Source organism: Hyperolius riggenbachi, chromosome 1 (assembly GCF_040937935.1).
Source record: "Hyperolius riggenbachi isolate aHypRig1 chromosome 1, aHypRig1.pri, whole genome shotgun sequence".
NCBI classification, from domain to species: Eukaryota; Metazoa; Chordata; class Amphibia; order Anura; family Hyperoliidae; genus Hyperolius; species Hyperolius riggenbachi.
In genome coordinates, this window is record NC_090646.1 from 17,696,538 (window position 1) to 17,720,205 (window position 23,668).

Consider the following 23,668-nt stretch of genomic DNA (forward strand, 5'->3'; position numbering starts at 1 on the left):
TGCGTCAGTCTCTTTAGGGAGCGGCAGTCTCTTTAGGGCACGGCAATCTCTTTAGGGATCAGCAGTCTCTTTAGGACACAGCAGTCTCTTTAGGGAGAAGATGTCTCTTTAGGGCGCGGCAGTCTCTTTAGGGCGCAGCAGTCTCTTTAGGTCACGGCAGTCTCTTTAGGGAGCGGCAGTCTCTTTAGGGCGCGGCAGTCTCTTTAGGTCACGACAGTCTCTTTAGGACGCAGCAGTCTCTTTAGGACACGGCAGTCTCTTTAGGATGCAGCAGTCTCTTTATGGCTCAGCAGTCTCTTTAGGGCGCAGCAGTCTCTTTAGGGCGCGGCAGTCTCTTTAGGGCTCAGCAGTCTCTTTAGGGCGCGGCAGTCTCTTTAGGACGCGGCAGTCTCATTAAAGCGCAGCAGTCTCTTTAGGGCGCAGCAGTCTCTTTAGGGCACGGCAGTCTCTTTAGGGCACGGCAGTCTCTTTAGGGCGCAGCAGTCTCTTTAGGGCACAGCAGTCTCTTTAGGGCATGGCAGTCTCTTTAGGACGCGGCAGTCTCATTAGGATGCGGCAGTCTCTTTAGGGCTCAAGAGTCTCTTTAGATGCAGCAGTCTCTTTAGGACGCGGCAGTCTCTTTAGGACGCAGCAGTCTCTTTATTTGCAGCAGTCTCTTTAGGACGCGGCAGTCTCATTAGGATGCGGCAGTCTCTTTAGGGCTCAGCAGTCTCTTTAGATGCAGCAGTCTCTTTAGGACGCGGCAGTCTCATTAGGATGCGGCAGTCTCTTTAGGGCGTAGCAGTCTCTTTAGGACGCAGCAGTCTCTTTAGGGAGCAGCAGTCTCTTTAGATGCAGCAGTTTCTTTAGGGCGCGTCTGTCTTTTTGCTTCGCATGAAGAGATGTCTGGAGTTCTGAGCAGTCTTTCTATGTGACAGTGGATATTGATCCTGTCAGGTTATGTGGAGGTGTGGAGACCCCAAGGCAGTGATTGGAGTGCCTTTATGTGTGATATCTGTTTGTGTTACTGTCACTGTGCTATTGCCACACTGGGGACAGTCCACATATGACATCAAGGGGTGTCTTATGGCCCCGTAGCTATTCCTGCCCTCAGCCTGACCCCTGTGTGCCCTGCACAGTATATATGGCGTATACCCTCAGGACACGCTGGCTGCTGCAAGTCACTCTCCTATGGAGGATGGGGTTATTATATGAGATATAGTAAATTAATGGTATCTAATGACCTGCACACCTATAAAGCAGTAAGTAATTACTCATATTGCCTCATAATGCCTTGTAATGCTTGCCAGGTATGTGTGAGGTGTTCTGATGCATTGTTAGATATGTATCTGTGCACTAGGCTAAAAATAGTATTATTGTACTAGCTGGATGCCCGGCGTTGCCCGGGTATGTATTTGGCTGGTGTTGGCCATGCCCACTTTTTCTTACCCTAACACACAATTACTTAATGACCAAGTTTGTGAGCTTTGTGGTACAGTACAGGTGAGTAACAGTGCAAGAGGCTTGTGCCATTAACAATGCAAGAATGGCAGCAATTAAATATTCCCCTTGAAAATCAATAGGTGGATTTTGATTGGCATTTCTAGACTCCACCCAGTTTTCTGAATATTAATCCCAGTCACCCAGTGACCAACTGTACCAGGTTTGAGGCTTGTGCCATTAACAGTGCAAGAATGGCAACAATTAAATATACCCCTTGAAAATCAATAGGTGGATTTTGATTGGCTTTTGTAGGCTCCACCCATTTTTCTGACTATTAATCCCAGTCACCCAGTGACCAACTGTGCAAAGTTTGAGAACTCTACCATTAGCAGTGTAAGAATGGCTGCAGTTTACATTTTCCCAGTGAAATTTGTATTTGTCTCTGCCCCCTTTTTGGTTATGGGAATAAACAGTATCCTATACTTTATTCCAGGTAATGTACTATGTGTGCGCCAAATTTCATTCAAATCCGTTCAGCCATTTTTGCGTCATCGAGTAACAAACATCCAAACATCCAAACTTTCCCATTTATTATATTAGTAGGATTAGTGGGATTTATAAAGCACCAGCCTATTAGACATTACTGGACAATAAATAGGGATACATACAATGTAAACATGGGGTGACAGACATAACATAGCACAAGGTTGCACAGGGCAAAGCAGGAAACACAATACACGATTGTGCGATAGGACAGCTGGTTATAGTGGACCTGAACTCCTGCACAGGACAGAAGAAAAACATAGAGGAATGCACCCTGTATGTATTTAGAGAGTTTAGCCTTTCTAATTCCCCCTCATCTGTGACTAATCACAAGTTGTAATTTGATCTCTCAGCTGAGCCAGCTGGCTGCCACGGCAGAGCAGTTAATTGGTAAACACAGGATGTTAACAATATGTCTGCTTCCGTGAAAGCAGGAAGTAGACAAACTGCAGGTTTATTGCAGGATTTGTATCAGCTGTAACAAAGAAATGTTTTTATGCTGTAGCAGAGAGGAAGTTCTGAGTTCAGGTCCGCTTAAAAGACATCCAACAATTCAAGTCTGATGCGGACCAAGGGAAAGGTGCCCAAAAATGACGCTGGAGGACCATGCCAGAGGCTTACAATCTAAGTATGGGGGAGGGGGGTGAAGGACACACTAGGCAGGGCTGAGAATAGGCTTTCGGTGGAGGGAGTTAAAGTGTGGTAGAGTGTGTGTAGAAAAAATGGGTTGGTAAAATGGCTGAGGTTTTTATAATGCCTATGTATGAACTGGCCTAAAAGTGAAAATAAACTTATGATATACTTTGTATGTGTAGTACAGCTAAGAAATACAACATTAATAGCAAAGAAACAAGTCATATATTGTTTCCAGTACAAAAAGAGTTAAGAAACTTCAATTGTTATCTATGCAAAAGAGCTTCTCTGAGCTCTCCAACATCTTGGGTTGGCTACAGTGCTGTATACTGTATTTTTTGGACTATAAGACACACATTGGCCTCAATTCACTAAGCTTTATCAAACACTTTATCAAACGTTTGATAATTTATCTCATGGGTAAAATGTCATTTTGAATTCACTAAGGTGTTATAGATTGATTGAACATTTTATCAATAAAACATTCGATAAATCTATAACACCTTAGTGAATTCAAAATTAGATTTTATCCATGAGGTAAATTATCAAACATTTGATAAAGTGTTTGATAAAGCGTAGTGAATTGAGGCCTTTTTCTCCCCCAAAAGTGAGTGAAAAAGGCATTGCATCTTATAGTCCAAATGCAGGGAGTTCCTGACCTGTGAACATCTGCCAATACAAACCTCTAGCCTGCCGCAATGTTGGGGACTTCCTGTACTTTGCCCATGCAGAGGAGGATACATGGGGACACAGGAGGGCACAGGGAGACACAAAGGGGCACAGAGGAGGACACAAGGAGGACAGAGGCGGACACATGGGGGACACACAAGAGGTACAAGGGGGAATGAGGTACAAAGGGGGCATAATCCACAAGATGCCCCTTCACCATGGATGCACCAGGTTTAGTATATACATTTTTCGCCTGGTTTTATCCTCTAAACCTAGGTGCGTCTTATGGTCAGGAATGTCTTATAGTCCGAAAAATACAGTAACTGAAAATAAAAATATGAGACTATTTTCTTTGCTACTAATGTTCTATTCATTATCCGTACTACACATACACTTTTTTTTCATTATATCATGATTTTTTTTTCGCTTCAGTATCAGTTTAAAGCTCACCTGTATAGTCACAAATAAAAATGAAAAAGAAAATTGGATACTTACCTAAGTAAGTGGGAAGAGATGGATAATAGTCCTCCTCCACCCCACCGATGCTGCAACGGAACTGCTCTTAGTTCACATTCCGTGTACGAGGAGGTCGCGCTCCAGTGGCCGGGAGTGCTCTGCACCTGCACAGAATGTTCCAGGCTACATGAGCGTGATCGCGAGCAGTGCAGCCGTGCGTTTTGTGCAGGTGCAGAAGATGCCGACCTGGCGAGGGCGGTATCTGCGCCGGAGAACACCACCGGGACACCGGCTGGAAGCAGAGCTGTGGCGAGGGCAAAGGACGGCTGCCAGGGGCTGGAGGAAGCCCCGGGTAAGTAGATTTTGTTTTCCTCGGACGTCTCCTTTAAGGTTATGGGCAGAGCTGTGCTTCACACGCAAGGATTGGGGTTGACACTTGGCTGAATAAGCAGCCTCACATGCACAGCAGACAGGGGCTGCTCTATACAGGAAATGAGAGGAAAATACTTTCATTTCTGTAACCAGCTTGTGACATAACACTCGCCTCACCTACATCCTTCTCAGGGGGCACCCGGTCTGCAGAGCTGCTGCACCGTGCACTCACCTCACCTACATCCTTCTCAGGGGGCACCCAGTCTGCAGAGCTGCTGCACCGTGCACTCGCCTCACCTACATCCTTCTCAGGGGGCACCCAGTCTGCAGAGCTGCTGCACCGTGCACTCGCCTCACCTACATCCTTCTCAGGGGGCACCCAGTCTGCAGAGCTGCTGCACCGTGCACTCTCCTCACCTACATCCTTCTCAGGGGGCACCCGGTCTGCAGAGCTGCTGCACCGTGCACTCTCCTCACCTACATCCTTCTCAGGGGGCACCCGGTCTGCAGAGCTGCTGCACCGTGCACTCTCCTCACCTATATCCTTGTCATCAGACACCCAGTCTGCAGAGCTGCTGCACCGTGCACTCGCCTCACCTACATCCTTCTCAGCGGGAACCCAGTCTGCAGAGCTGCTGCACCGTGCACTCTCCTCACCTATATCCTTGTCAGGGGACACCCAGTCTGCAGAGCTGCTGCACCGTGCACTCTCCTCACCTATATCCTTGTCAGGGGGCACCCAGTCTGCAGAGCTGCTGCACCGTGCACTCTCCTCACCTACATACTTCTCAGGGGGCACCCAGTCTGCAGAGCTGCTGCACCGTGCACTCACCTCACCTACATCCTTCTCAGGGGGCACCCAGTCTGCAGAGCTGCTGCACCGTGCACTCACCTCACCTACATCCTTCTCAGGGAACACCCAGTCTGCAGAGCTGCTGCACCGTGCACTCGCCTCACCTACATCCTTCTCAGGGGGCACCCAGTCTGCAGAGCTGCTGCACCGTGCACTCTCCTCACCTACATCCTTCTCAGGGGGCACCCAGTCTGCAGAGCTGCTGCACCGTGCACTCACCTCACCTACATCCTTCTCAGAGGACACTCAGTCTGCAGAGCTGCTGCACCGTGCACTCGCCTCACCTACATCCTTCTCAGGGGACACTCAGTCTGCAGAGCTGCTGCACCGTGCACTCGCCTCACCTACATCCTTCTCAGGGGACACTCGGTCTGCAGAGCTGCTGCACCGTGCACTCGCCTCACCTACTTCCTTCACAGGGGGCACCCGGTCTGCAGAGCTGTGTACCGTGCAGTCACCTCACCGGCCTCACCATGGGCTCTGGACTCTGCCTATCTGTAATGTGTCTCCTGACCGTCACCGGTAAGTCACACCCTCGCTTCCAAATACCAGGCTCAATACAATTCTGTCTTCTTAGAGCAGGGGTGCCCATTAGGTAGATCGCGAAGGACTTCATGGTAGATCCCAACCACACTGCATTTTCCATTCTGTATATACAAGTGTGCTCCTAAAATTGTACATAGGTAGATCATTTAGCCTAGCTAATTTTTTAAAGTAGCTCACAAGCCGAAAAAGTGTGGGCACCTCTGTCTTAGAGCACTAGGTATTGTTATTATTATGTAGTATTTATATAGCGCTGGCATCTTCCACAGAGTATATAGTCTTGTCACAGAACTGTCCCTCAGAGGGGCTCACAATCTAGTCCCTGCCTTAGTCATATCATATGTCTGTGTATGTATTGTGTAGTGTTGTATCATAGTCTAGGGACAATTTAGAGGGAAGCCAATTAGCTTATCTGTATGTTTTTTGGAATGTGGGAGGAAACTGGGGTGCCTGAAGGAAACCCACACAGACACATGGTGGAACATACAAACTCCATGCAGATAGTGCCCTGGCTGGGATTCAAATTGGTGACTCAGTGCTTCAAGACGAGAGCGCTAACCACTACGCTACCGTGTTGCCCTTATTCAGCGAAGATATTCAGCTCAGCTTTAATCCTTATCTTGCCCTGAAGAAGGCTAAAGCAGGCTGAAACTGCTGACTACAAGCTGGAGCGTACGGCTCTGTAAAACAGCAGACAGGCTAGTAGACATGGAATATGCTGCTTGCTCTGGATATATGCCTGACTTTTCAGAGAAATTAAGAAGTGATTTGCATATTCACTTGCTGCCCTGAAGTTAGACGATGGCTCAGATTATTAAAAAAACATAAAAAAATGTTTTTTTTAAATAATTAATTACATTAAAATTAATAATCACCCCTCAGAGCCCTTTTGAGGCTTCCCTCAGTGGTCTACAATGCCCCTGATGCTGAGTGCGGCCAACTCCTAGTTCTGACCACATGGCTCCTCTTCCACAAACCAGGCCACGCCTTGTAAGATCGAGCCCACCCGCGCATGCGCAGTATCACAGAGCTGTGGGCTCCATGCTACTGAACATGCGCAGAAGGGCTTGATCTTACAATATGCGGCCATGATTGCGGAAGAGGAGCTGCATGGCCCCGATAGGATTAGCGACACTGCATTGTCGCTAGTCTTAGGGGGGGGGGGGGGGCGCCCAGCGATGGGGGACACCAGACCAATGGGGGAAGCCTCATTAGGATCCCGTGGCTTCCAGCGATCGCCGCAGCCTCCCTGCACAGCTCTGGTCTCTCTTGGGGGAGGATCGTGACTGCGCATGACTTCATGTACGATCCTCCCCGTAGAGAAGAGCGGAGCTGTGCGGGGAGGCCTGCGGCGATCGCTGGAGCCAGGCTGGGTAATGTATAAGCGCTGGATCGAGGGTGACGGCCACATGTACGACTCGCTAGCCTAGTGCTAGTTAAACTTTTTGCAGCCATTGGATCTAATAAATTAACCATGGGGACTTAGTAGCAAAACCTCCTGAGCGGCGTAATGCTCAGGAGGTTAAGGGGGCAGAGACCGCTGGTACTTATGTGGTTAGAGTGAATCTGAAGCCAAAACAAAAACAAGCAAACAAAACCCAAAAAAAACAGATACTTATCTAAGGAGAGGGAAGGCTCTAGGTCCTATAGAGCCTTCCCGTTCTCCTCCTCATCCCGGCGTTCCCCCGCAGGCTCCTCCACTCAAATCTCCCGCAGCGGGAGGCTTCAGCAGACTTCGGGAGCCTGAGTACTCCCGAAGACTTTCGATAACAAACCGCTGCGGGAGAGAGCAGTCTCCAACCAATCGGTCAGAGACTGCTAACAAGGAAGCCAGCGCAGGAATGACGGGACGCGGAGAGGAATGGGAAGGCTTAAGCAGTGGTCCCCAACCTTTTTTGGCCCAAGGACCACTTCAGCATCAGGAAATTTTGCCAGGGACTGGGTGGTGCATGCAACTACCATCATCATTACCCTCAGCAACTTGGAAAAGATGTGTCTGCTGCATAACCCAACAGTATACAAGGTACATTTGGTGAGACAGGTGGTGAAAGAGAGGGGGGTACTGTCTGGGCTTCCCTATCTGCTGGCACAGTCACCTCCAGCCTTTTCCCCTCCCCACACTCCATCTTTCTCTCCTACCCACACTCACTTCATCCTTCCCTCTTCCCCACTCTCTTTTCTTTTTGCGGCGATTAGCGCAAATCGCCCAAGTAAGAACAGGCCCATAGTGTAACATTACACTAGCGCTTTTAAAAAGCGCTAGCGTTTGAGCGTTTTGCTGAAATCGCGGCAAAACACTCTAGTATGAATGGGCCCTTAATCTTCCATTCTTCCTGCACCAGCTGCTCTCCTCCGTGCAGACTCTGTGGCTGGTAAGAGACCAGTGTCATAGTCATCCTCACTGCTGCCACCCAGTGTCCGCACAGACAGAAAGCTTACTGCAATACAAATTACAGACACCAGGTGGCAGCAGTAACAATGGAGGCAGACGGCTCTGCTCTCCAGTTCAGTGACTGTTCAGCTCGCTTCTCTTCCATGCACTAGGAAGTCAGATGTGCACGGCCCACCTCAGCACATCCTGTGGCCCGGCAGTGGGCCGTGGACCGGGGGTTAGGGACCTATAAAGTTTATAGGATCCAGAACCTTCCCTCTCCTTAGGTAAGTATCTGTTTATTTATTTTATTTTGGCTTCAGACTCCCTTTAAAAATCATGTTATTGATACGGTGTGAAAATATCACCTAGGAGAAAATTGAGGAGGAAAGTTATTTGAATGAGGGCCATTACACGATAACTTCTGGCTCACGTCACTCTGCATTCCTTCAGATACCTTCTGTTTTAGGCAGGCAAAGTTGTAATTAACGAAGTGTGCTTTTAGTGAAGGGGATTTTTGGTTCTTTTTGTTTCTCTGTGAATTTTCAGAGGTTCTGCTTCTCCCTGACTTAGCTGTGTTTTCTGCAACACGTCATTGTACTTTCCACATAAGAGAGTTTGAATCGACGAAAAGATCTACCAGTAAGGGCTCATTTCCACTATGCCAGAGTAATGCTACGTACACACTTGTGATAACGATCGTTTGCAAAGAACGATAGTTACCAGAACAATATCGGAATGATTGGAATGCAACGATGGGATGCAGCCATCATCATACACATTTTAACGATCGTTCTCACAGAAAAGAACGATTAGAGGGAAATGTTGCGTACATATTTATATAAAATTAAACGAAATCCACTAACATGGAGTTACAATAGATAAAAATATATGATAGTTGACTTGAAAACAACGTTTATTTGAAATTTGTAATGTTACAATCTTTACGGATCGCGCTACACAGGAGGTACAGAAGCTGGGCAGAATCCAACGCAGGCGCATTGGCCCTTGTAACGATCATTCTCGGCAGATAACTGTACACACCATAGTTTTGTAACGATTGTCGCTCGATACGATCCGTCCTGTTGGATTTTCTCATCGTGTCGATATTGTTCATTCGTCGTTGTACTTAATTATTATTATTATTATTTATTTATAAAGCGCCAACATATTCTGTGGCGCTGTACAATGTAAGAAAACAAACAAGGGATACATAATGATACAGACAATGATATACATCAAATATGAACACTGATACAAGATACAGCACTGCTGATTACAATCTGATTTAACATGATGACTAAAATGTATAAATGTCTAAAGGCCACCACACACCATACAATTTTTTTAAATATCTGTTCAATTTAAGAATTGCAATCAATTTTTCTGACTGATTGTAACATTTCAAAAATATGACCAATGTACCACACACCTATGTTCAATTTTTCCCCAATTATGATAAAAATGATTGGAAACTCAGAGAAAATTGCTAGTATGTGTAGAATAATAAATTAACAATCCAACACACACCATACAATCTTTAGAAAGATTGAAGAAAAATATCTGGCATTCCGGATCGATTAAAATCGAAGAAAACGGGAAATACGATCGGATTTTTCAGTCGAATGAAAAAAAAGCTTTCGATTTTTCCGGGAGATCTGATCGTTTTTATCGAATTAACGTAAAATCTGATCATTTTATTGTATCATGTGTGGCCACCTTAACAGTGTGCAAGCAATTAAATGAATAACATTCGTTTGGTAAAGTTCTTTACCCGATTGTCGGCAGACCGACTGTTAAGCTGCTGTTTCAAACAACCCTAGTCACAAGTGTGTACGTACCCTAAGTCTTGCGAGGCGCATGTTAGCATGTGCAGTACAAATCCCTGCAGCTGTGCCATGCAGAGCCGGATTAAGGCTAAATGGGGCCCTAAGCAAAGTAACTGATTTGGGCCCCCTCATCATGTTGTAATAGAATCAGAAGATGCAGCTGCACAGCAAAATGCCGCACACACCGGGGCAGCCAAGCTACTATGGGCAACAGCCCGCTTTCCTCTGTGGGTGCACAATGCAGGGAATAGCACCGGCAAAATGCAGAGTAAGAGATGAATGGCTGGGACATTTGCATTCAGGGGCTGGGGCTCCGCTGTGAAGAGGGCAGATATCACAGCAGCAGCACTTTCCCCCTGCATCTCCAGCCTGGCAATAGCAGAAAGCTCTGGACACTGCCAAACTGGAAGCCGCTCCCCAGACAGAATTACATAACCACCACCCCCACCGAACAGCTGATTTCCTCCCAAACTAGACAGCCACCATGCAGCCTCCATCCCAGTGAATACGATAGTCCAGCAGAGAAGGCAGCCGCAGCGGGGGAGAATGACAGCACCAGATGACTCACATTCACCTATTGCGATCCAAGCAATAGAGGTCCCGTCATCCGGAGCCCATCTGTCTCCTCTAGAGTGCTGCCGCTCTGTTACTACTACTATTACTACTTCCTACTTCCTGTCTGATCTGAGAATCAGGAAGTTCAGAGCGAGCGGCTGCACTGTAGAAGAGACAGATGGGTTTCAGATGACGGGATCTCTATCACTTGGATCATGGATGGGTGAGTGAGCATTTGCCATCTGCTGCTATCATTCTTGCTGCAGCTGTGGTTCTCTGTGGGAAGGGAGGGAGGAGTGGGCAGTGGCAGAGCGCACAGTAGCAGGAGGGGGAGCTAGGAGGAGAGCCTGGCTCTGAAGACAATCAGCAGCGCACGGCATCATTTGACAAGACAAGACAAATAACATTTATATCGCGCTTTTCTCCTGGCGGATTCAAAACGCCAGAGCTGCAGCCACTAGGACGTAGCAGTGTTAGAGTGACTTGCCTAAGGTCTCCTACTGAATAGGTGCTGGTTTACTGAACAGGCAGAGCCGAGATTCGAACCCTGGTCTTCTGTGTCAGAGGCAGAGCCCTTAAAGAGACTCCGAGCAGTGCCTGTGGGTATGCCTTTAAGCATACCCACAACTAATTAATTACATCCTCACACCTACCAGCATGATGTTTGTAATTATATCCCCCTGGGTTCCTTATATTTCATTGCATTGTGCTGAATCGAGCTGCCGACTTTGGAGAAAAGTCGTCCTGTGTAATACAATGTAACTATGGAAAGATGCATATCATTTTGAAACTCTCTTTCTCCTCTTTTCAATGATAGATAAACTGCCACTCTACACCTTTTAGTTTTCGCTATTTTCGCGATTGAAATTGCAGTGGCCGTGAATTCGATCGCGAAAATAGCGAAAACTAAAAGGCATAGGGTGGCGGTTTATATATCATTGGAAAGAGGAGAAAGAGAGCTTTAAAATGATATGCATCTTTCCATAGTTACTGCACTGCTCAGAGTCTCTTTAACCATTATACCATCCAGCCACCGCTGACAGGATGGCGAGGGCTGGTTTATGTGCTGATGGGGCCCCTTTGACTCTGAATGGGGGCCCCAAGCGACTGCTTTTGTTGCCTGGTCGGTAATCCGGCCCTGGTGCCATGCATGGCTCCAGAGATTCAGATGCACAATTTATATTTTTGTTGCATGTTGTCCAATCCCCCCTCCCCCCATGTGAATCGGATTTCAATAGGCTGCATTTTCCCATCCCATTTTGCATGCGGGGAAATGCAGCAAATTGGACATAGTGGAAACGGGCCTAAGACACGCTTCACACATGGCAGAATCTGAGTGTGATTTCCGTTTCCGCAAATTCATATTTGCCGAATATTTAAAAGCAAGTCAATGGCGCTGCGTTGTTATGCAGATTTTCGCATCCAAATTATCTGCAGAAATAAAACGGTCTAGATGTATACTTTTATTCCCACATGCAGTGTAAACCAACCGGAATGTGAATTTTCACGTTCCAAATGTGAAAATATGCAGACAAATGTGCAGTTAATTAGATACAAATCCTACAATGTATCTTCATTGACATGCAAGTAAAAAAAAGTGAATTGCAAAAATGTTGCATAAAAACATGAAAAAAAGGAGAATCAGATTTAAAAATCACAAAATGCAGAATTGCAAATATGAAAAATCATGTTAAAACACGGTCGGACATTGCAGGGATGGATCGAGCCAATCAAATTCTATCAGCTGATGTTGATTTGCCATTTCCAGGCACAAAAGATGAAATCTGTGCAAGCTTGAAACTATTAGGGCTGGAACCCACAGGAGCGCTTTTGGCAGCGTTTTGGCAGCACTGCGATACGCTAGCAGTTTGCCAAAATGCTGGGCTAATGTTAATGGATGGGGCAACTTCCACAGGAGCGTTTGCGTTTCCCGCAAACGCAGGACCTGCAGCATTTTGGGAGCGTTAGCGCTTCAATGTAAAGTATTGAAATGCTAGCAGAAATGCTCAGCAAAACCTAAACTGAGCGGTTTTGCTAGCGTTTTGCGGTTAAGCACACTGTAACAAAATGAAAAATAATTCACAGGACCAATCAGGATAAAAACGCAAAACGCAAAACGCTAGGCACCCGCTGGGGAAAAAAATACAATGTTGCAAAACACGACCAAAAACGCGCATGAATCCGCTTGCAAACCGCTCAGACAAAACGCTAGCGGTTGCGTTTTGCGTTTGCGGTTTTCAGTGGGTTCCAGGCCTTAGAGATGAACACCGTTTCCCTTCACAGATATGTCTGCCCACCAAACAGCCAGCGCTGGTGAGCAGTGGTGAAGACCGGTTCTCTTCACAATCATGTCTGCCCACCAGCCAGTGCTGGTGAGAGGTGAAGACTGGTTCTCTTCACACATAGGCATTCAAAAACAATGGCAGCTGTCTGGAGCTGGTCTATGTGTCAGGGAGGTGTGCAGGAATACAGGAAGTGGAAGCTACCAAACACTAGCAGAAGTGGTCACTGAAATGCCTCTTTCTATTTGAGCAAGCCTGTGTATTTAAAGAGGAATTGTAGTGAAAATAATTTAACTAAGAAAATAGCTTATTTTTAAAAAAATATTTATTTACTAGCTGGTAGCCCGGCGTTGCCCGGGTATGTATTTGGCTGGTGTTGGCTACGCTTACTTCTTCTAACTCTAACACACAATTACTCAATGACTTAGTTTGTGAGCTTTGTGGTCTTTGACATGAATAATTTGCATTGAATTGAAACAAATCTGATTGGCTGTTTGTGGCTCCCCCTCTTTTCTGAATTTGAACCCCAGTCACCCAATGACCAACTGTTCCAGGTGTGAGGCTTGTGCCATTAGCAGTGCAAGAATGGCAACAATTTAATATTCTCCTTGAAAATCAATAGGTGAATTTTGATTGGCTTTTGTAGGCTCCACCTACTTTTCTGAATATTAGGTCTTCGGCTGTGCGCTCCAGGCTCCACACTGAAATCCAGATAGAGGTAAGCAGCCGCTGCTTGTAGATGAGCGGCGGACATGCGTGGGGACCAGCGGGGAAAAAGGAAGGGGGGGGGGGGCTTAAACCTACCTGCCTATCAGGGGCGAAACTAGACATCACTGGGCCCCCGCGCGAAACTTTGGATGGGGCCCCCCACCCCCCTCGCTTTCTGCACAGGAAAACTGGGGACCAATGTGTTTTCCCCATGCAGATAAAAACACTTAGACTTAAAGGAAATGTCAGGCAATCTGTGCTCCCCCCAGATCTACTTACCCGGGGCTTCCTCCAGCCCCGTACAGCCGACAAGTCCCTTGTTGCAGCTCTGCTCCCAGTACATACATACACACACAGCCGTATAATTTTACTACATGAGAGCACATGCTATATGGAGGAACAATAATAACAGTATTCATTCACTGTAACTTTGGCAAAACATTCAGAATGTCACTGGTTGATACTGTTATTATGAGATCTTGGACTCCATGTGAGACAACAAGCTCTCAATGAGGCAGTAATACATCAATCTTACCCCTGTGTTGTAAAAGTAATCAGACACGATAAGGTCATTAGCCTGTTTGTGATAAGAATCTTGGAATCTCTTTGGAGTGATTGCTGAATAAGGGACAGTCTACAACTTTTTTTTAACCTGTGACTCGCTGCAGTGTGAGACAGATGTTTTTTACGAACCCTAGGGAGCAGAGACAGTGTACAAATTCCAACGTGTGTATGATTCCTTATCTGTGTGGTGGACACATGCAGTCAATATAACAATTCTGTGAGAGTAGAATACGTTTTTTTCTCTCCCTGCCCTTAGTTGTCAGTCTCTCAAACTTTTCCCCCCACGGGCCCCCTGTGGCTTCTGGGCCCCCCTGCGGAGGCATCTCTTGCATGGTCTATTGTTATGCCCCTGCTGCCTATACCAAAAGCCCCATACCTACCTATACTGAAGGCCCCATACCTACCTACCTACCTATACTGAGGACCACATACCTCCATACCTACCTACCTATACTGAAGGCCCCATACCTACCTACCTATACTGAGGACCCCATACCAACCTACCTATACTGAGGAACCCATACCTACCTACCTATACTGAAGGCCCCATACCTACCTACCTATACTGAAGGTCCTATACCTATATACCTACCTACCTACCTATACTGAAGGCCCCATACTTACCTACCTATACTGAGGACCCCATACCTACCTACCTATACTGATGTACCCATACCTACCTACCTATACTGAAGGCCCAATACCTACCTACCTATACTGAAGGCCCCATACCTACCTACCTATACTGATGTACCCATACCTACCTACCTATACTGATGTACCCATATCTACCTACCTACCTATATTGAAGGACCCATACCCCAAATTGCCCAGCCCAGCAAAGCTCCCATCAAATCACTCAGCAAAGCCCCAGGCCCAGCACCCAGCAAAGCCAGGCCGGCACAGCATCACCACCAGCCAGGCCGGCACAGCATCACCACCAGCAAGCCCAGCATAACCGCCAGTACAGCACACAGGTCAGCCAGCCGAAAACAAGACAGAAGACAGGTGAGGGGCTTTTTTATGTGAAATGCTACCTATTGACTACATTTAAGTTACACCACTGCTATGTTTCAGTACATTTGGCCCCACCTATGACCACACCCACTTTCTGCGGCATGACCACGCCCATTTTTTGCCGCATCTACCCGCTCAGCTACGGCAATTAAAGCTAATTTGAATCACGAGTAACCACCGTGGTTACTCATGATTAATCCGTGATGAGCATCCCTGCACTGGAGGACCTCCAGTAAGGTGGCAGGCTGGCAGCGCTTCCCAGGACTGGCTAATGATAGTAACGCCGAGACCCAGGCTGAAACTGTCACTTCCGGGTCTTGTCGCTTGTTCCCCGCTGATGACGCAGCAATTGCTGTTGACCCTTGGCTTGTTACTGACCATTCTTTTTTGCTGCCTGGACTGACCTTTGCCTGTTACCTGGATACTCTTGCTTGCTGCCTGGACCAACCTTGCTTGTTACCTGGATACTCCTGCTTGCTGCCAGGGCCGACTCTTGCTTGTTACCTGGATACTCTTGCTTGCTGCCTGGACCGACCATTGCCTGTTACCTGGATACTTCTGAATACTGCCTGAACTGTGTACCATCACCTACCTCCACTGAGGGCCTCATTTTCATTATCTCAGGTACTTACGTCCTTGAACTTGAAGTGCGTGATACTAGTTTCAGTGGGGCTCTTGGGGGTTATTGTCACTCTACTTCAGTCTGTATGTCTTGCACATTAAGACCTGGGGGTAACCACAGTCAGGAGACAAATAAAGTGTCCTGTTCATGCGGGGGCTTGTCTATAGGTGAAGACCATCGGCCAGACTCAGAGTCACGGCAATAGATTCGGGCATAAAGACTTATTGTGAACATAACCTGTCAAGCCTTACACTAACAGCATAAGTGTGCAGAGCCTGATTATAGGCAGGGTACACATCCTGCATTCAAAACAGATGCATCAAGTTAACATTAATAGAGGATGTTACCTTCCAAAACAGTTTGCATGCCAATTGTTCTGTACTAGGCCCTTCCACCGCGATGAGGCCACACTTTTCGATGGGACCCTAACCTCTGACTAATTACCAAAATGGCATATGTATAGATCCTTCGCTGTGGTCTGAATCCTCCTAGACTCTCCTGTAGCAGCCCAATCCTCTGGGCCAGTTAGGGGTACTGTGCATATGCGGCCTGGCCGTGCACACCCACCTCACTGTGCTTCCGTCGCCAGGAGCGTTCTGCGCCTGCACAGTACTACTGCTCAGAATGCTCCCAGCCACGGGAGTGAGACAGAGGAGCACGCTTGGCCACTCTGCACCTGGCCGACTGGCTTACCACGGAGAACAGGCTGCTATGTGAGAATCTAGGAGTATTTAGACCGCGGCGAGGGAACGATCTGCATGGAGGGGGCTGGAGGAAGCCCCAGGTATGTATAAAACTTTAATGCTCCCTCATCTCGGGTACACTTTATAGGACAACCGAGGTGAAAATTGAACAAGATAAACAATTGTATCTATCTTCCTTCTTCTATAAATGACATTAGATATCCCACAGTTTTATTTTATATTTAAATTTAAATCTAATTTTTAAGTTAACCTCCCCAGCGGTATTGACAGATATATCCATCCATAAAAACATGCTGTGAACAGTATAAACATGCATACACATCAATACTCTCCTGCACTGTATACTAGACCCTTGCTTGACACATTTTGGCAAGTTACAGGGAAAAAAAAGTTTTAAAAATACATTTTATCACTTTTTGCACAGAAATCCTGGGGAAATTGAACGCTGGGGAGGTTAATACCGTTTAATGGCCTCTTCTGAATGACACATTCATTGAAGTATTCCAGAGCTAAAATCTATGAACTACTGATCCTTTGTATCTCTTTCCTGCTCTCAGGAAAGTGTTTTATGGCTGTAATTCCTTATCAGTGAGGGGCGCACTGTAGTCCGACCCGGTCCAGACCCAGACAGAAACTGTCACTCGCAGACCTAATGTTTAACTCTTTCAGGCAGAGAAAGAAAAAAAGGAACACAGCCTAGTTATTTGTGTGCTTGGCACTGTACATACACATGTCTGTCTCATCATGTTACCTCAGATGTCCTTTAAGGTAGCCTTGTGAGACATAGAGGAAGCCTCTTAAACTACTTGCTAAATACAATCTGGTTTCGTTTATGCTAAGTTGTAGCGTTAGCATTGATATATGGGTGTCACTAGGTGCTAAGTAGCACAAAATGACAGTTTAGTGGCCTCTGCTCCACAGGACAGAGCCTCCCCTCCAGTGTGACCCTTCCGGTATGGCCAGCATGGTCACTTCCGGGCTTTGTCCATGTGAGGTCTCCAGCATATATCGCCCAGTGTGACTGAAGCACAGTGCTGGAGGCTACAGAGAAGTGGAACATTGTGTGGGGTCTGGGCAGGATGTGGCCATTGTGATGTTTTGGTGGGTTTGGGTTTTGCATTTAGAGAGGAAGTTGAGTTTCACAAAAGCAGCACTTTGGATTGTTTACTACTCTACGAGAGCCAATGACGATTTTCTACCGATGTGAGTCACTGCGTTCCTGGATCCCACTCTCCTCTGTGTCGCAGTCTGTACTTATTTATGTAATGTGTACTGCGCTCCCACAGCTGTATCTGCAGACATCTTAAAGAGGAACTCCAGTGAACATGTTACTGTTGGCAGGTGATGTAGCTGCTGCATGATTTTTGGCAGTTGGAAACAGCTATTTCCCACAAAAGTTCGAACTTTTCTTGTGGAAGGGGTTACTTGTGGGAGGGGTTTCACCACATTATCAGCCATACAGCGCCCCCGATGGTCTGTTTGTGAATAGGAAAAGCTTTCTCATGTAAAAGGGGGTACCAGCTATTGATTGGGATAAAGTTCAATTTTTGGTCGGAGTTTCTCTTTAAAGGACCACTATCACAAAAAAAAGTAGGCAGTTAAAATCTGACAGCACAGCCAGGTTTTTGGCCAGTCCATCTCCTCATGGGGGATTCTTAGTGTTTTCTTTCTTTTCAACAGCATTTCCTGAACAGCAGTTGCAAAGTCTAGCTGACAAAATCGCGTGCAAGTGATTATGAAAAGGCTGGCTGGTATCTTACTATTTTGGCAGTTAAACTGCTGTTCAGGAAATGCCTTAGTAAGGGAGAGGTGCTGCAGTCTGCAGAGAGACATAGGGAAAGCTTAGTTAGGCTCTTGTTAGGCCTGGAACCCACTGCAAACCGCAAACGCTAAACGCAACCGCTAGCGTTTTGCCTGAGCGGTTTGCAAGCTGATTCATGCGAGTTTTCGGTCGCGTTTTGCAACAGTGTATTTTTTTCCCCAGCGGGTGCCTAGCGTTTTGCGTTTTGCGTTTTTATCCTGATTGGTCCTGTGAATTATTTTTCATTTTGTTACAGTGTGCTGAACCGCAAAACGCTAGCAAAACCGCTCAGTTTAGGTTTTGCTGAGCGTTTCTGCTAGCGTTTCAATACTTTGCATTGAAGCGCTAACGCTCCCAAAATGCTGCATGTCCTGCGTTTGCGTTTCTGAGAAACGCAAACGCTCCTGTGGAAGTTGCCCCATCCATTAACATTAGCCCAGCGTTTTGGCAAACTGCTAGCGTATCGCAGTGCTGCCAAAACGCTGCCAAAAGCGCTCCTGTGGGTTCCAGCCCTTAGGCTTGTTAGCTTGCTCCTTGCTGATACTGATTGCTAAGAAGCACCCCAAAACAGCTCTTTTTTGAGAGCTAATGTTCTTTTGAGGTGTTTCTTTTTTTTGTGACCCACTGACACAGCCCTAACAGTCAGTCGCAGCTGGTCCTTGCTAATTCCTATACTGCAAGTTCCAGCACATTCAGTGACCACCTTTTCACTGCGCATGTGTGACAGCTGCTCATTTGTAATACTAGTGTAAAGATTGTGGAATTCTCTCCGTGATCAGCGCACAAGACGTGCGCTGACACTGCGGAAATCCTCCACAAGCGTGTAATTTGCGGAAACCCAGCAAAAGGTGCAATGCACCTGTAGAGGGAAATTCGACAGATAGAGCTGTGGAGTGCAGAGGAACCGCTCCTCTGCCCTACCACACACGCCAGACAGGAATTGCACGAAGGGAAGAAACGCAGGTCAAGATAGCTCTGAAGGAGATCGAGCAAAGGGACAGATTGTATGTGTGTGCACCAAACCAGTCGCCAACCCGCGACGGTGCATACACAACAGCAGATAGGAAGCAGGAACGCAATCGCGAGAGAGGCGATTGCCAGAGGTGACACAAGGCTACAGCAAGGCAAAGCACGAGAGTAGCAAAGGCACAGCAAATCATACAATAAGGAGATACGGAAAATAACAAACGCTAGCTAAACGAGAACACCGCACTTATTCGCAACAGTGCACGCGTTTATGCGCGGTCTCCGCGTGATAAGCACAACAGAGACAAGCACGCCTAACTAACCACGGACAGACAAACATGAAACAGAGGACGCGAGCGCTTGCTTAACGGTTACCTCACCGAGCCTACAGCAAGCGTTCGTAGCAGACAAGACAGATACCTGAAAACAGGAATAAGCGAGATATAGGATCCACAGCACTAGCGCAAGAGCTAGTGCGATCCAGGATGACAGGACAGAAGGATCCACAGCACTAGCGCAAGGCGAGTGCGATCCAGGCAGACAGAACAGAAAGATCCACAGCACGAGCGCAAGAGGCTAGTGCGATCCAGGAAGACAGAACAGAAGGGGCCACCAGTAACAACCGCTGTTGTAGGTTAGCACCCAGACACACAGAACGATTTCCTGTCAACCACCGCTGGGACAGGACAATCGCAACAGACAAACAAAACAGGTAAGCAATCCTAACTGCACTAGGGAAACCTGCCTAGTGCAGTCCCAGGAATTACTCTAGGCGAATCTTCAATAAAGAGCAAGGCTGACACTCCAGGCGAGTGTTACACAGGAACTGACTCCAGCTCTTATGACCAGCAAAGGACTCTGGGAAACATAGCTCTTTATACTGCCAGTCATCAAAGGAGGCAGCTAAGAGATTTGCATAACGAGTGTATGCAAATTCCTCAGCAGCAGAACAGACCAGAAACTTGTAATGGAAAAACAGGTCTCTCCTGCAGAGACCTGGAGCCCACAGACTAGAGGATTGGTCAAACAGCTGTCTGCCAGTGCATCCAGCTGAGCGGATCATTACAACTAGTCACTGCATACCTGTTCAGTGCACCTGCGTGACAGCACACAGTGTTATATTATATAGCAGTCACTGCATACCTGTTCACGGTACCTGTGTGTGTGTGACTGCTGCACATTTGTAATACTAGTCACTAGGGCTGCACGATTTTGGGTAAAAATTGAAATTGCGATTTTTCTGTCAGAAATTGTGATTTCGATTTTTTTCACGATTTTTTCCAAAACAAGCTTTAGCTTGTCCTAGTGTACAGTGTCGTGCGCAGCGGGTTTTTTTTTGGGGGGGGGGGGGGGGGACTAGGGTGCAGCGGCATAGCTAGCATAGTAGCCCCAATATAGGGAGTTTAGTTGCCCCAGTGTGGCTAGTATAGTGCTCCAGTATAGCTAGCATAGTGCCCCAGTATAGCTAGTATAGTGTCACAGTATAGATAGTATAGTGCCCGGCAGTATGGGTAGGTAGTGCCTCAGTATAGCTAGTATAGTGCCCAGTATGGGTAGGTAGTGCCCCGGTATAGTTAGTATAGTGCCCCAGTATAGTGCCAAGTATGGGTAGGTAGTGCCCCAGTATAGTTAGTATAGTGCCCCAGTATAGCTAGTATAGTGCCCCAGTATGGGTAGGTAGTGCCCCAGTATAGCTAGTATAGTGCCAGTATGGGTAGGTAGTGCCCCAGTATAGTTAGTATAGTGCCCCAGTATGGGTAGGTAGTGCCCCAGTATAGCTAGTATAGTGCCCAGTATGGGTAGGTAGTGCCCCAGTATAGCTAGTATAGTGCCCAGTATGGGTAGGTAGTGCCCCAGTATAGTTAGTATAGTGCCCCAGTATAGCTAGTATAGTGCCCACTATGGGTAGGTAGTGCGCCAGTATAGATAGTAAAGTGCCCCAGTATAGCTAGTATAGTGCCCAGAATGAATGGGTAGTGCCCCAGTACAGCTAGTAAAGTGTGCAGTATAGGTAGGTAGGTAGGTACGCGGTTGCGGCCATGCCCGCGCCTGGCCATGATCCGCTTACCTCAGCCGCTGCGCCGTGCCACAGAAGCAGTGCATATTTATGAGGTTAATGAGCCGGGCAGCGGAGGAGGAGAGTTCAGTCCAGAGCGGCACACAGCTTCTCCAATCGCTGGATACCGATGGTATGACCGCAGCGGTAGGCGGAGCTGTACTAGAGCGTACAGCTCCACCTTCTGCCTCCGTCATTCCATTGCTATCCAGCGATTGGAGAAGCTGTGTGCCGCTCAGTACTGAACTCTCCACCCCCGCTGCCCGACTCATTAACATCAATAAATATGCACTGCTTCTGTGGCTCGGCACAGCGGCTGCGGTAGGCGCGGATCATGGGCATGCGGGCAAGCACTAAAGACCGAAAACCGCTGGATCCAGACGATCCCAAAATCGTCTTCACAGGAACCGCGGTTTCGGTTTAAAACCGAGAAATCGTGCAGCCCTACTAGTCACTGCATACCTGTTCAGTGCACCTGTGTGACAGCATGCAGTGTTATATTATATAGCAGTCACTGCATACCTGTTCACGGTACCTGTGTGTGTGACTGCTGCATATTTGTAATACTAGTCACTGCATACCTGTTCACCGTACCTGTGTGTGTGTCACAGCTGCACATTTTTAATACTAGTCACTGCATACCTGTTCACTGCACCTGTGTGACTGCACATTGTATTAGTCAAGTCAGTGCATACTTTTCACTTCCTCCTCCCAATTTGGGCAAAACAGGCAGAGGCAGGCCACCCAGCAGGTCTGATCGAGGTCGTGCTGTCGTGATTTCGTGCCATCAACCCCCAAGATTGTCAGGACTTAGTTGACTATTTAACACAGAACACCTCAGCTTCCTCAGCTTCCGCACGGAACTGTGACATATCTTCCCCCTCCTGCTCTGATTCTGGCACCCCACTTAACACTCAGTCGGCCGCCACCACCAAAGTGCTATCATCCCAGGGCTCTGCGGTGTCTGCCTCAGATGAGAGCAATGCCATCTGTACTCTCTGCCACCAAAAATTGAGCCATGGAAAGGCCAAGACCCGTGTAGAGACTTCTTCCTTATGAAGGCACATGATGACAAAGCACAAACTGCAATGGGATGACCACCTGAGAAAAAGCAGCACACAAAAGCAAAGCCACACACAGCAGTGGAAGATACCAGGCCGCAATCATTTCTCAAAAAAGGCAATACCCAAACTGTACCGTGATGTTGAAAGGCAAGTGGTGTCATCTCTGGCACACAGCGTTGGGTCAAGGGTCCATCTGACCACAGATGCCTGGTCTGCAAAGCATGGTCAGGCCTGCCCGAAGACTAAGTCAGTCCCCACACACAGCATCTCTGCGTGCATGCTGTGTGACTGCCTGCCCCTAAACTAAGTCGCTCCCCACACAGCATCTCTGCCCGCAGGCCAATTGACTGCCTTCTCCGCCACCACCAACAACAGGGTCCAGCATATCTCCCAACTGTCCCTCTTTTGGAGGGACAGTCCCTCTTTGGGAACCCTGTCCCTCTGTCCCTCTTTCTCCCTCATTTGTCCCTCTTTCAGGACTGATGTAGAGATCTATATAAATATATTTATTTTTCGACAGAAAAAATGTTTGATTGACTCTAAACTTTATTCCCATCTTTTAAATTGATATATTTTTTATTTTCAAATGTTAATTATGGAAGAAAATGAACCAGGATAGAAAGGACCAGTGTGGTTTGAATGATAAAACAACATATTTTTCTTATGAAATCTTTATAGTATGCGTGACTAGGGTTGTGTTTGGGGCGTGGTTAAAGGTGTGGCTTAAGTGTCCCTCTTTCTGATCTCAAAAAAGTTGGGAGGGGGTCCAGGACTCCAGGTGGATTCCTGAATTTCTAAGGCCGCTGCTAGCAGTGGCTGCTATAATAATTTTTCTGGTGCGTGTACATGCCTGCCTAATTTTTCTGGTGCACTGCGACTGCAACAACAAAACAAAAGGCATGTACATGTGTCAATTCCCCTTCGTGATCGTTACCTTGCCGCGGTGAAGGGGCTTGCGTATCACAATGAAGCAATGACCGCCGGCTATATGAGTGTGTCCGGGGGGGGGGGGGGGGGGAGAGGGCACACCTGACCCAAGATAATAAGGTCGTTGCTTCATTGTGGACAGACCAAATTCGATCATCATTGAGCTACCTCAGCCCGGCGACCATATCGGCTTGAAAACCGCCATGGCCTGCACTCTCGCCATGGGGCGCACCATCCAGCAAGGCTGTCACTACACAAACAGCTGTTTGCGGTGCGTTACACAGTGAGTTTGGTGTGTCAGTGTGAAGCAGTACGCTACTTACACTCCCTGATTGATGTATACACATGCAAGATGTTTTAAAGCACGTTAGGCCTCCAATTTAGCATTCAATGTGATTTCTGCCCTTAAAACGCTGCTTTGCGTCACATCCAGATTTTTCCCCGGGACTTTTGGCATGTATCTCACTCCGCCATGCCCCCCTCCAGGTGTTAGACCCCTTGAAACATGTTTTCCATCACTTTTGTGGCCAGCATAAATGTTTCTAGTTTTCAAAGTTCGCATCCCCATTGAAGTCTATTGCGGTTTGCGAAGTTCGCAGGTTCGCAAACTTTTGCGGAAGTTCACATTCGAGGTTCGCGAACCTAAAATCAGAGGTTCGAGCCAACTGTCCCTCTTTTGGAGAGGCAGTCCCTCTTCAGGAGCCCTGTCCC

The 23,668-nt window shown here is 47.3% G+C and overlaps 1 protein-coding gene across 1 annotated transcript in view; it reads left to right on the forward strand.

The window, feature by feature from the left end:
- The first annotated feature begins 4,250 nt into the window (after positions 1-4,250).
- The window catches only part of LOC137545093 (uncharacterized), a 47,083-nt gene continuing 27,665 nt past the window's right edge, over positions 4,251-23,668 (forward strand). Inside the window, exon 1 of the mRNA XM_068266206.1 lies at positions 4,251-5,470. Within this exon, the coding sequence (XP_068122307.1) occupies positions 5,422-5,470 (49 nt within the window). The 5' untranslated portion in view covers positions 4,251-5,421. The remainder of the gene's footprint in view (positions 5,471-23,668) is intronic.